The sequence below is a fragment of the Amphiprion ocellaris genome, chromosome 19 (genome assembly GCF_022539595.1).
Source record: "Amphiprion ocellaris isolate individual 3 ecotype Okinawa chromosome 19, ASM2253959v1, whole genome shotgun sequence".
Taxonomy (NCBI): Eukaryota; Metazoa; Chordata; class Actinopteri; family Pomacentridae; genus Amphiprion; species Amphiprion ocellaris.
This window is the reverse complement of record NC_072784.1, coordinates 32,616,550-32,630,394: the sequence shown is the minus strand read 5'-3', so window position 1 is coordinate 32,630,394 and position 13,845 is coordinate 32,616,550. Positions and strand designations below refer to the sequence as shown.

At 42.2% G+C, this 13,845-nt stretch overlaps 1 protein-coding gene across 2 annotated transcripts in view; it reads left to right on the top strand.

Moving 5' to 3' along the window:
• LOC111582512 (adenylate cyclase type 9-like) overlaps nucleotides 1–13,845 on the top strand; it is a 43,074-nt gene that overhangs the window by 19,999 nt on the left and 9,230 nt on the right. For both annotated transcript variants that reach the window (XM_035957669.2, XM_023291217.3), the window contains exons 2-6: nucleotides 8,356–8,519; nucleotides 11,257–11,364; nucleotides 11,707–11,963; nucleotides 12,071–12,173; nucleotides 12,664–12,872. In XM_035957669.2, coding sequence (XP_035813562.1) covers nucleotides 8,356–8,519; nucleotides 11,257–11,364; nucleotides 11,707–11,963; nucleotides 12,071–12,173; nucleotides 12,664–12,872 — 841 coding nt within the window. The remainder of the gene's footprint in view (nucleotides 1–8,355; nucleotides 8,520–11,256; nucleotides 11,365–11,706; nucleotides 11,964–12,070; nucleotides 12,174–12,663; nucleotides 12,873–13,845) is intronic.

The following is a 13,845-nucleotide window of genomic DNA, read 5'->3' as shown; positions in this document are numbered from 1 at the left end:
TTTGGTTGATTAGAAGGAGGTTAGAACGGGAGGACGGACCTCAGAGTGACAGAAAGCAGAGAAGATTTCTGATGTAATTCAGTTTAGATCAGGAGTCAAACTCTTCTCAGTCCAGAGACACATTCAGCCCAATTTATGTTTAATTTCATTTCACTGACAAAAGAAAAAACAATTTAATACAACATATAAACCAAAGTTTCCAACTTCTGAATGAAAGGGAGCAGAAAGAAGAATAAACTGATAGAATCTGTCCCTTTATAACAAAGCATCAGTTTATAATTAGCATAAAAACAAACTAAAGTGTGAGATGCTGCTGACAGTCTCACCATCAGAGTTTATATCAGAACAAACTCTATGAAACGCTGACTTACAGTGACTGGTGAAGTGTCTGTGGCTTCATACATGATCTGCAGAATACTAGGATCTACTACGTCTGTTTTAAATGAAGGAATAATGGATTTGTTGGATCTCTGTGTTTTTTTAACTGATTATTCTCATGGTTGTTTTCTGTAAAATGAAAACTGGATGTTTGACTTCCAGGCGTTAAAACTTCAACCCAGTAGTTCAGATATGGAACAATCAGAGAACTATAGAACATCTACAATACGCTGTTATCCAACAAATCCTTTACTTTGTATAATACAGCAACTGCTTTTGATATTTTCACTTGTGTATAATTTATATGTGATTTCCAATTCAGATTCTCATCCACTATGACACCCAAAACCTTAGTTTCCCTCATTTTTCATTTCAGTTAATAGAGTGATTTGGTCTAAAGTGATCGACCAGTAAAATCACAGCATATTAAACCATAAATAACCACAACTCCTAATATTTCCTTTGTTTTAGTGCAAAAAAAGTTTATTCTGACAATGTTCACATTTAATCTTGTTACAAAACATTATGAACAACCTGAACCTCTATTGATGGTATTTATTATTTATTTACTGTGTTATTTTTCCGGCTTTCTGGTATCTATTAATGGTATTTATTATTTTTCTTTCTGTCTGAGGTGGTAGTAGTAAAGTAAGTAACTGTTCCGTCATTTCCTGTCCTGGCTCTCCCTCTGCTCATCCTCCTCTCTTAGAAATATACGAGTTAGAGAAGCAGGCTTGTTTTTTAAAGCTGAGGAAGCCCAGGTGCTGCTTCTTCTTCTGTAACCTGTCCTGAGACGTCCCTGTCTGGGCATCTGGAGACAGACTTAGCTGCTTCACTGCGTTTGACATATCAGGCTTCAGCTCCTTTCAGTCTCATCTCCGTGTCAAATACCAGCGTTTGGTGCTACTTCAGTGTGTGCTTATATGACGTCTTTCAAAACTAAGACTTTTGATCCCCGAGAAACAAACCTATCACCAATAACCACCAGAATACAAAGAGAACAACTTCCTGGGTTCCAGATAAGTGCAATTATTCAGCAATTTACAAGAAAAGATTACATACAGTAAGCCTTTAAAGAGCAATCTCAGGTCTCTACTCAGTTTTATTCTCTGAGCCCTGATTGGAAACTCCACTAAACCACAGGAGCTCATGAACATCAGGCAGCAAACAAGACGGGAACTCTGTGAAATGAAGCAGGAACTCTGTGAAATGAAGCAGGAACTCTGTGAAATGAAGCAGGAACTCTGTGAAATGGCTGCTGGTATATCAGGAGGAACCTCTGAGGAGGAAACAGATCCATCATTTCAGACCAGTAGTGCTTCTTTTTTTTTTTTACATCGCTGCAGTTGTTTGCTGCTCATGTCTGTAGGTTCTCAGTCTTCCAGGTCATGGTGATCATAGGAGCTTCAGTGGAAACCAACTGGACTTCTCTGGTAGGTTCCTGAAGCTCCTGTGATCACCATGACCTGGATGACTGAGAATCTACACAGAGATACTACTATACAAAGTAAAATATGAGAGAAAGGACTTTCAGAATCAACTGAACTTCTCTTGTAGTCCACATCTCAGGAGGTGAAACGTCTTCAAGAACCTACAAGAGAAGTCCAGTTGATTTCTAGTTGCAGTTCTTGAAGTTCTAGATAAGAGTAGTCCAGTTGGTTTCTGAACATCCTTTCTCTCATAGTTTAGATTGTATAGTATTATCTCTGTGTAGGTCCTCAGTCTCCAGGTCATGGTGATCACAGGAGCTTCACTAGAAACCACCTGGACTTCTCTTGTAGGTTCTTGAAGAAGTCTGTCAAGTTAAAGGTGTTCAGTGAAGATCTGGTTTCTAGTCTTTTCTGAAAGACTGAACAGAGTTTGATAACTGGTTCCACCACTGGGAACCACAGAGGAGAAGAGTCCATCTCTGGACCAGCCCTGGTGTGGAGGTTGGATCAATAACCTTTGGTTGGAAGGAGGGAGTGTAGACCTGGATGAGAGCGTTCAGCGAGGAGGGAGATGTTTTCAGTCTAGTTTTCAGTTTTCTGAGGCGATCTGAGCAGTGGGGTGCCATGAGCTGTTTCTGGTTGAAAACCAGACGTGATGCTGTGTTCTGGATCATCTGCAGAGGTTTGACCTGCATGGAGGGAGGCCTCCAGTGAGGATCTGCAGTAGTGGATCTGTGGAGGCATACGGCTTGTTTCAGGGAATCATTTCTGAAGTCAGAGAGGACGATAAAGAAAACTGCAGGGCGAGACAGTGTTTTCTCTGTTTGATATGAGGGTCACATGAGATCTAATGCAGATGTTTGTTAGTCGGTAGTTTGTAGGTCTGATAACTTCATCTACAGAACTGCTCTGAAGAGAGAAAAAGGTCAAGAAGCTTCACACTGTGGGTTCCAGCTGATGTCTCCTGAGTATCGTCCATGTGTCGCTCTGAAGGGGGTCCTCCACCTCGCTGACCTTGGCCTGACTGAAGAGCATCATTAGCAGCAGCCTCTGGGCGCTGTGGGGCTTCAAGTGTCCTGTCTGGTGCTATCAGCTGACAGGGAACAGTAGATAACCTTTCCCCATGAGAGCCCCACCACATTATCTCACTCTCCAAGCCCTTTGTTCAGGACAGAGCAGAACCAAAGGAGAAAAAACACTCAGCAAGCAAATAACACCATCACCTCCTCCCTTCCACTCCCTCTTCACATCACACACACACGCACGCACGCACGCACGCACACGCACACACACACACACACACACACACACACACACACACACACACACACACCTACATCAGATCCTATCAGCCTCCACTGAACAGAGGCCACTAAGTGGAATGCAAACCAGCTGCACCGTCTGAAGCTGAACTGTTTACTAAAAACCAAAGATCATTATTTTAAGGACAGAGATCCTGTTTACCACTGGGACACCAGAAATAATTAAACCCTAACCCATGAATGTGAGCGGTGTAATGTCCTACCGTTTCATTTATCCACAGACGTCCATCTGAGAGGAGATCCAACCAGCAAGGATCCAGTCAGACAGGAAGAGACGGTCCTATTATCACACCTGAACTTGTTTTATGGCTCTGAACCATAAATACTAAACTTTCTGGATGCTTGTCACACAGCAACATCCTTTATTTCAACTGGATAATAAAAAATAAAGGATGCTGCTGTGTGACAAACATTCAGAAAGTTTAGAATCTACGGTTCAGAGCCATAAAACATGTTCTAGTGTGACGTCCGTAAATACAGAAGGAGGTTTATTAGAAGCCCAGTGAGAGGGAAGCAGGACTGCAGACATGTTTGGATCTACACTCTGATGTGAGGTCTGCCAGGTATGGAGCAGGAGGCCGTGAACAGGTGGTGCCTTCCTACCGCTTGGCTCTTCTCCCTCTGGTTTCCTGGACATCCTGTCCCTGGACAGGAGGAACCCGATCCAGCAGGACAGGCTGTTCAGGACTTCATTACTGCAGGACGGAGCGCAGAGGACAGCAGAGGAACGACTCATCCCATTCAGTCAGTCAGCAAACATGAATGACACGAATCTCTGAGGGACTGATCGAGAAGGAGAAGCTGGTGAGATGCTGACCTCCTCCTCACAGCTGAACACTGAGCCCAGGTTCATTAAGGGACACGTAAAAAGGTGATTTATTTAGAGACGTTTGAATGCAAAGGACTGCCAGTAACACCCTGTCCTCAGAATAACTTACACTACCTACCGTTCAACAGTTTAGAGTCACTTACAAATGTCCTTATTGTTGAAAGAAAAGCAGTTTTTATCAATGATGATAACATTAAATGAATGGTAAATCCAGTCTAGACATTATTTTGTTTTGTTTTTTCCAACATATTTTTATTAAAGTAAGTTCAAGACATGCAGTGCAATTAGGGTGCAAGTCAACATTTTTATTTTTCCCCCAGCAACATTCAAACCTCAGTAAAACTTCTCTCTATGAGCAACCCTCCCAGACCAACAGACTGACCTCTTAGTTTAAAGACAAGAATGAAAGTGCAAGAGTGGAAAACTCACAAAGGTAAAACACAAAATCTACATAAAAATAATACGTAAGTGTGAAACAATAAGTACATTTGAGAATAGTATCAAGTAATAATAATAGTACAAAATGACAAGACATAAAACAAAACACATTAACAGGAATGAATGGTGTTATGTGTATAGTACACAAATACAAAGGAAAAACAGTACAACCTGTAAAAGACAGAATCACTCTCACACACGACTCAACTTGGTCTAGAAAAGGAGAAGACAACAAAAGCTTGGGGTCACTTAGAAATGTCCTTATTGTTGAAAGAAAAACATTTTTTGTTCAGTGAAGATAACATTAAATGATTGATAAATCCAGTGTAGACATTGTTAATGTGGTAAATGACTATTGTAGCTGGAAACAGCTGATTTTAATGGAATATCTCCATAGGGGTACAGAGGAACATTTCCAGCAACCATCACTCCTGTGTTCTAATGCTACATTGTGTTAGCTGATGGTGTTGAAAGGCTCATTGATGATTAGAAAACCCTTGTGCAGTTATGTTAGCACATGGAGAAAAGTGGGAGTTTTCATGGAAAACATGGAATTGTCTGGATGAACCCAAACTTTTGAACGGTGGTGTATTTCATTGTGGATAAAAGCGTCTGATCAGTGAAACTGTAGAACTGTAGGATGGGATCAGTCTAACATCCAGAGCAGCCTGAGGGGAGGATGGACATAGATTCCTGACTCTAAGCATGACTCATGTTTTTCCTTTAAAAGGGGAAATGAAGCCAACAACACGTTTATTTTTCTAGAAGACGAGGCTTCGATAGACGTTCTGTGTTCTTTCTTCTACTGTCAAACCTCCTCTCTGCCTTCCACCTTTTCTTTCTAGTAACGTGTCAGACAGATGATCTAGCCTGAAATACTTCATTAGCTTTAATAAGCTCTCCTGTGCTGGGGAATCGAGACTGAATGGTCCAGTGGTTTCTGTTAGATGGCTCTGGTCCTCATCTTATACACTTTAATTATTACTCAGCAGGCACCAACGCTTTTACAACAGGATTTGCATTAATCATGACTCTAATTATATCAATAAATAATGAAATGTGACTCACACACTTGTCTCTGAGTGTCTCTGACTCAAATGATCATAATCTCGGTAGTAGAGGTCTCAGTGAAAAGCAGTCACACCTCAGATTTCTACCTTCTTTGACAAAATGAGGCAGATTTTCATTCCACATCACCTACCACCAGCTGAGAGAACGCTGGAAGACGACAGCAGGAACCCAGTGGGAGGAAAAGATTCCTGTTGAGCCAAAGCAGAAGTGTGTGGTGGGAAGCGGGAGGGATTTGATTAGCAGGTTAATGAAATCAGTTTGTGTCTCCCATTCTCATCTTCAAGCCTCCTCTGGTCTGCATCAGTGGTTGGATGCTGCTGCTGTAAACGGGTTTATTTCCCCAAATGGCTGTCGACTGGCTTGTCCTCCTCTCTGAGCTGAGACTGCTGTGGAGGCAGCTGGAGGACTGGATGGGTTCCTCTGTCTCTAAATGCTGCTTCATCATGTACAGTCTTATTGTAGACATCCTAATGCTGCTGGTGTGTTCGTGAAGCTGAGTGTGTTGTGTTGTGTTGTGTTGTGTTGTGTTGTGTTGTGTTGTGTTGTGTTGTGTGTTGTGTTGTTTTGTGTGTTGTGTGCAGTCGTAGCTTGCTGTCTGAACTACTTTAGCTCATAGTGCTGGATTCTGTGGTTAAACACAGTCAGAGATTCTTACCTGTGCTGCTGACAAACACACCTGTTCCTGTGGCCGACCTGTCACAACACAGAGAGAGAGAGAAGGAAGAGGAGTCCAGCCTCCTGGTCTGTTCTCTGTGAGGTGAAGCTCATATTTAAAGCTTCTGACCATCTGTCTCTGAGTCTATGGATCTATCAAGGATCATTCCAGAACTGGAGGACATTTGGGCTTCTAAATGTTTGAAAAATAAACCTCCTTTTACAGTTTTCTGGCCCATATTCATCAATAATAGGTATTGATTGGCTCAGCTTCCACATCAATGGTAGCATTTTTATTCCATGTTTTCTGTGTTGTTTGCTAACCCTACTCTAATCACAGTAACAGGGTTGCTAATCCATGCTAATGTGATCTTTTTCTCAGCAGTAGAAGCTAGATATTTAGCTGCTGTTACTGCTGACCAAGAGGACAAACTGACTGATGGAAAACAGTCCAAAGAATTAGTCTGATCCTGATAATATGAGGTAGAGTGAGACATTCAATCAAGGCTGACAATGGGATGAAAAGATGAAAAATAGAAGAGAAGACATAGCTTTGCTCTATCCATTCTATAGGAACACTGATGGATGATGGAAATGACAGAAACAAGACATAAAATGACAAAAACATCATCAACAGTTTCTGCTAACATGTTGTGGAACACATTCCATGTATAATAATTATTATTTAAAATATTATGTTGATTAAAAAAAACATTTCCACAATTACAAGAGACATCAATAAAAAAGTAAAACCAAAAAACGGAGATTTAAATTTCATTTCAACTGTTTTATTAGAGATTCAGTTTGGTCATCAGGGGGACAAGAGAAAAATGGCATTTTAGGGGGAACTCCAGGCTTATTTGGTATTTTAAAACATTTTCAGACATTCTTTTAGTTTTTTTAGATTTGGTCTCAGGACAAGAACATTTACACAACTACTGCATGTTTTAGTATTTTCTACATGGATTATTAGAAATTTGATGGGCGGGATGTAGAATGTTTCCAGTTCTGGAATGAGCCTCCTAGCTACAGAGTTAACAGCAACAACCTGCAGAGACCCACATGTCTGCAGGAAACACTGAGATTAGTCAGTGGGAGAATCCTTCTAAAGACAGCAGAGACTTTAAAATTCACCATCCTGAGCATCTCAAGGTGTTATGGTAAAATAACGCTGTAGTCTCTAAACAAAGATCTCCACATTAGCTGGTCTGGTGGTGAACGGTTAGATTTAGAAGAGTTTGGGGGAAGGTGTTGCTCAAACACACACACACCTGGTGGGAGTGACGGAAACACCAACATGGAGATAGAAGTGGGATGGTGCAGGTGTTCAAATATTTGTCTGGGGCTGTTTCATGGTAATCACACACGAAGCCAGCATTATACATACATGAAAGATTAATTTTCTCATAATGGAGGCAGTCAGGCTGGGGGAGGATAGATGGGAGGAATTTAACACTTCCTGTCTAGAATTGCTCCTCAGGCTGCAGCAGAGGAACAGGTATGATGAAGAGAGATGACCTCAGGCAGAAAGGTGGACCTGGAGAGAAGGGTTGTTCATATCGAGGTATTCTATCATCTGTTGGATTAGAGAAACTACACAAAAACATGCACAGCGGCACCACGCATGTTCCTGTCCATGTGTACGGAAGTGAGAGTGACTCATGTCTATGACCTTTGCTGTTCCAAGTGGGAGAGATTGATATTCAGTGTTTATATAATTCACTGAGGAATTGTTCTGGGTCCAGCCTCTGCTGAATCCTCTAGCAGCCCCACAGCAGCTTATTCCTGTTCCACTATCATCTGGAGATAAAGAAGAACCCAGCTGTCAGTGACTTCCTCCCTCTTTCTTTATCTTCATCCTTTTACATATAGTGTCCTTGTGTTTCTAATGTTGTTTATAATATATTCTTATACTGCCCTTATACTCCTGTATTTGAGCTGCTGTAACAGGGAACTGTCCCCCACTGTGGGATCAATAAAGTTTATCTCATCTCATCTCATCTCATCTCATCTCATCTCATCTCATCTCATCTCATCTCATCTCATCTCATTCGTCTCATCTCATCTCATCTCATCTCATCTCATCTCATTCATCTCATCGTAACTTATCATATATTGTACTGTATCACATCTTATCTCATCTCATCTCATCTTATTTTATCTCATCTTGTCTTGTATTATCTCATCTTATCTCTATCTCTATAGCTCTGTCTCTATGTTTCCGTCTCTCCAGGTCTGAGGACCTACCTGATCTCTGGCAGAAAGGTGGAGCCTCTGTCTCACTGCAGCTGCTCCCAGATGGGTTTATCTGGACCAGAACTTGCAGATCCGGCTCCCAAAGTCCTAACTCCTGATGGAGGACCGTCGGCCGGCCCGTTTCCTCCAGACAGAGCCAAGGTGAGTGGGAACTATCTGTGGAAGGAAGCGCTGTTGGAGAAGCCGGTGGGTTTCGCTGCACATCTGAGCCGCCTGAGGACGAACACTGATCTCTATGTTCTACCACAGCCTCTCTGATGTTCTCCTCTGCCTGTGTGTGGGTGTATCAGAAGCTTTGATAAATATTTTCTTTTTTTTCATTGCCATGCATCCACGGTTCTGTTTGATAAGCTCATGCAACCTTCAGCTTCTTTGTTCATTTTCCTCTTCACTTTAGGAGCACCTGGATGTGTGTAAATATGCTTCAATCTGAGTAGCGCTTTATTAAATCTGTAACCCTTTAAATCTGAGACCTGAGCAGTGAGACGGTATTAACAAGGCGGTTATCCCAGCAGATGGTCCTCATAACGACTGACCTTTACTGCTCATCAACCAAACATGTCCATCCAGCCTTCCAAAGGAAATATTTCACTTCCAGACTAACATTATTCATGAACAGTCTGATCCTTGCTCAGATCTTCGGGTCACCGTTCTTTGCTGTTCTGAGTTAGATTCAGCTGAAAGTCTCACATAAAGCTAGTCTGTATTATTCTCCGTAGCTTCAGCTGCTCTGCTCTCCCTGCAGTCCTTTAATGTTCTGCTCTGAAGCCTTCTAGCATCTTTGTTAGCTATTTTTAGAATATTTTGGGCGGTAAATGTTTGAACTGATGGCTGAATCCTTCTCCTTTCCTAATGCCGTCAGACCAGAGAGACATTCTGACCCTGGACCTGCCTCTGACCTCTTAGTGACGCCGAGTTGTTCCTCTAGTTAGAGAAAGTCACGTTTCCTCTCTGAATGTCAGCGGGTTCATCCTGCAGCAGACAGATGGGGACGGGGAGCTGTTCTTCTGGATGATCACAACTCTGATTTGTCACTCTTAGAATTGTTCTTTATACTGTCTGTGAAGATTCTCAGTCATCCAGGTCATGGTGACGGTAAAAATCAGCTGGACAGAATCTCCAAGAGAAGTCCAGTTGATTTCTACTGAAGCTCCTAACATTTTCCTTGTGTTGTGAACCTCAGAGTTAGTGATTACACTGGAAAAGAGGATGAACATAAAAATAAAGTTCCAGTAGGAGGATCATTCCAGAACTGGAAACATTCTACATCCCGCCCATCAAATTTTCTAATAATCCACGTAGAAAATACTAAAACATGCAGTTGTTGTGTAAATGTTCTTGTCCCGAGACCAAATCTAAAAAAACTAAAAGAATGTTTGAAAATATTTTTAAAATACCAAATAAGTCTGGAGTTCCCCTAAAATGCCATTTTTCTCTTGTCCCACCCCCGATGACCAAACTGAATCTCTAATAAAACAGTTAGAATCTAATTTAAATCTCCTTTTTTGTTTTTATTTTTTATTGATATCTCTTGTAATTGTGGAAACATTTTTTAATCAACATAATACTGTAAATAATAATTATTGTTCATGGAATGTGTCCCACAGCATGTTAGCAGAACCTGTTGGTGATGTTATTGTCATTTTCTGTCTCGTTTGTTTCGTTTTGTGTCTCATTTGTGTCATTTTCTGTCTTCTTTTTGTCATTTCCATCATCCATCAGTGTTCCTAAAGAATGTGTAGAGCAAAGCTATGTCCTCACTTCTATTTTTCATATTTCCATCCCATTGTCAGCCTTGATTGAATGTCTCACTCTACCTCATATTATCAGGATCAGACTAATTCTTTGGACTGTTTTCCATCAGTCAGTTTGTCCTCTTGGTCAGCAGTAACAGCAGCTAAATATCTAGCTTCTACTGCTGAGAAAAAGATCACATTAGCATGGATTAGCAACCCTGTTACTGTGATTAGAGTAGGGTTAGCAAACAACACAGAAAACATGGAATAAAAATGCTACCATTGATGTGGAAGCTGAGCCAATCAGTACCTATTATTGATGAATATGGAGCAGAAAACTGTAAAAGAGAAGGTTTATTTTTCAAACATTTAGAAGTCCAAATGTCCTCCAGTTCTGGAATGATCCAGGTAATAGACTGACTAAAACCCTGCAACACATTATTCCTTTTAAATCACCCTCCAAACCTCGGACTGCTCTCCTAAATGAATGTCTGCAACCCAGATCTTCCATCTCTCTGCTACGACGGGTGAAGAGGGGAGACGTAGCAGCTAGAAGGAAAAAAAGAGGCAGGTGGATGATGGGAAGCAGAAGAATCAGTGGGAGTCCTCGGTATGGTAATGAGTTAACTCAAGCAGAGAGATCCCAGGTTCTTTTCAGGCGTTTCTGCCTATAAATGATGGCTTTCATCTTTTACACAGTTCACACTGAAGGCATCTTTAGAGGCTTGATGAAGGACAGGGCAGGTATGGTAATAAAGGTTTAATGTTGCCCATTATTCACAGGACCTAGTATTTATTATTCAGTTGTTCTACTCCACAGATATTTCATTCTCTCACTAACATGAACACAGAGATCTGCAGACCTCCTACAAGCCTCCTGTTCGCTCTGTGTCAACCTTCTGTTTGTCAGTCTCTCATTACCATACCTGGTCTGATGAGGTTTTCAAGATGAAGGACTTGTCATAGCGCTCCTAGTTCGAGTTTAAGTGACTTGTGTTGACTTTGTGCTGCTGCGATCACGTGCACACACCCGTTGTTGTTTCATCATCACCGTCTCTGCCGTCTTTGGCCTTTTTCTGCTCACGTCCTCCCTGATCACTATCTCCCAGTTTATTCATTCTCCTTCTCCTTCCCTGCTGCAGTCGCCCTGCCTGTCTTGCAGCGTGGCCTTGATAGCCGGGGAGGATCGGGTTCTGGAGGAAGGAATGCACAATGGCTGCCATGACGACCACAAGACAAGCAGCAGCAAGGTGAGCCTGTTGTCTCCACCTGAACCAATCAGAGGAGACGTTCAGCTTCCTGTCCACGGTGCTAAACTCCTGACTTTTAAAAGAATTAACAGGCCCGTCTGGTATCGTGTTTTATGTCATTATATTTCTATATTTACTCAGGCCCTGCAGCAAAGTGAAGGTCTCAGAAATAGTTCATAGAAATGGAGCTCCAGGTGTCCCAGATAGAGCTCCTCTGACACATCCGATCAATGAAGCCTTTCATAGTTTTTATTTGTACTACTTTATTTTGTTACTGACCTATTTCCAAAGATCCGTTATCTCCCCTCTGTTCAGAACATCTGTCCCCTCTGTTCCCCTCAGGACTCCTCCAATCTGAAGTGTTCCCCGGCGGTTTCTGCAGGACGAAGCTCCAAAGCCCTGAACGGCCTCCTCAGTCCCCGGCTGGAGGCCCTGACCAACAGCCAGACGTCGCTGTGTGAGATGCTGCAGGAGAAGGAGAAGAAGACGTGGAGTGGAGGAGCGCTGGGCATGGACCACTCAGCACTCATCCCGCTGAGATCCAAGAACTTCAGGGAGAGAAGTGATGCTCATTTTGTGGATGTTATTAAGGAGGACAGGTACTGACTGCAGGGTTTTAATCAAAGAGATCAATTGTTAATGTGAAACTGTAGTGAGACTGAAGTCCCACGTTTACGTCATTTCTTCTGGTTTGTGTTTGTGTCAGTCTGATGAAGGACTATTTCTACAAACCTCCCATAAACAAGCTGAGCCTGACCTTCTTGGAGAAGAGCCTGGAGTCAGCGTACCGGATCAGCTACCAGGAGGAGGTGAGTGACGTAATGACGCCTTCTGCTGCTGGACTGAGAGTCTGGATGTTTCTGAGTTTGTTTGTGAGGTTAACGTAGTTTCCTCTGGTCTGACTCATTCTTCACCTGTCAGCGTCTTTTCATCCTGCTGAATCCAGACGTGAACCTGGACATCTGCTGGTGTTTGTTTCTTTCTACTTGTTTGTGTTCCTGTTTGTCTGAGTCTCGTCTGGAAGCCGGTTAGCTGCTTTATGACCAGACCGGTCAGGACTGCGGCAAATAGAAATCACTGCAGGACCTCAGCAGTGGTTTGTGTTGGGCTGTGATGTCCTCTGCTGGTCTCACCTCAAAAGCACATTTTAATTTCCTGAATCACAGCTCAGACTTTAGGCTGTGAAGTTGATGGTTTGGATTCATGTCCTGCTCCTCCTGAAGGAAACTCTTTCACCAGTTCCTCTGTTCTCTGCTCCTTGTCTTCATTCTGGTCTCGTTCTTCTCGTTTTCCTGCTAGGTGGAGACCCAGGCAGCTGTGCAGACCTTTGCCAGCCCGACATTCAGCTCTTTCCTGGACATGCTGCTGAGCTGCTCTGTGTTTCTGGCTCTGTCTCTGGCCTGTTTCCTTCAGCCGCTGGTTAGCCAACAGACTCTGTCCACGCCAGCGCTCATCCTGACAGCTGTGGTCGCTCTGCTGGAGGCTCTGGCTCTGCTCTTAGCTATACGGTGAGAATCTGAACGTATAGTAAAGATCTGGATCTACCAACAGGGCTTTTACCATTTTTAGATGTCTGTTAAACACAGTCCTGCTCTGGTTTGGTTTAATGATGGCTGTTTGGTCGATACTTGACTGTTCCATTGAAGAAGACGGTGAAATGAAGTCAAATGTTCTCTTCTGCCTAATGGAGAACATTAATGGAGCATCCCACGGTGTGAAGCTTCAGACTCGTGGAGAGTTGGGGGAAATGCTAATACTTGTTTATATAAAACCATTTCTAGTTCAAAAGGGTAAAAGACTCATGAATTTATGTTTGGGGTAATGAATGTTAAATTTAACTTGAGAACATACTTTGACCCTAAAATGGATCTTTGCTATAGATTACAACTCTTCACTTGTGAAGTGTGACAGCATGAGACTTTACTGTTCCTACCAGACATGGTGTCTATGGGACAGACTGCTTCAATAGAAGGTAACAAATTAATTATTGTTTTTAGTTGAAATGAAGGACTTCAACCAAAGGTTCCTGATCTAACCTCCACACCAGGGCTGGTCCAGAACTGGACTCTGCTCCTCTGTGGTTCCCGGTGGTGGAACCAGTTACCAAAGTCTGTTCAGTCTTTAAGAGAAACCAGATCTTCACTGAACACGTTTAACCTGACAGACTTCCTGTAGACACCACGGTCCTATCATCACACTAGAACTTCATTTATGGATATTATCCAGGTTGTCTTCCCCTGACTAGATCCTTGCTGGTGTTGCATCTACTCTCAGATGGACGTCGCTTTGCATAAAACCATCTGAAATATTAAACCGTAGAACTGTAGAGAATTGTAGAACTGTAATTTTGAACAAATTTTGTATAATTTTGTGTAATTTTGGACAAGTTTTAAATTATTTTGGACTTGTTTTGAGGAATTTTGGACAAGTTTGAGGTAATTTTAGACTAACTTTTAGTCATTCTGGACATATTTCAAGCTA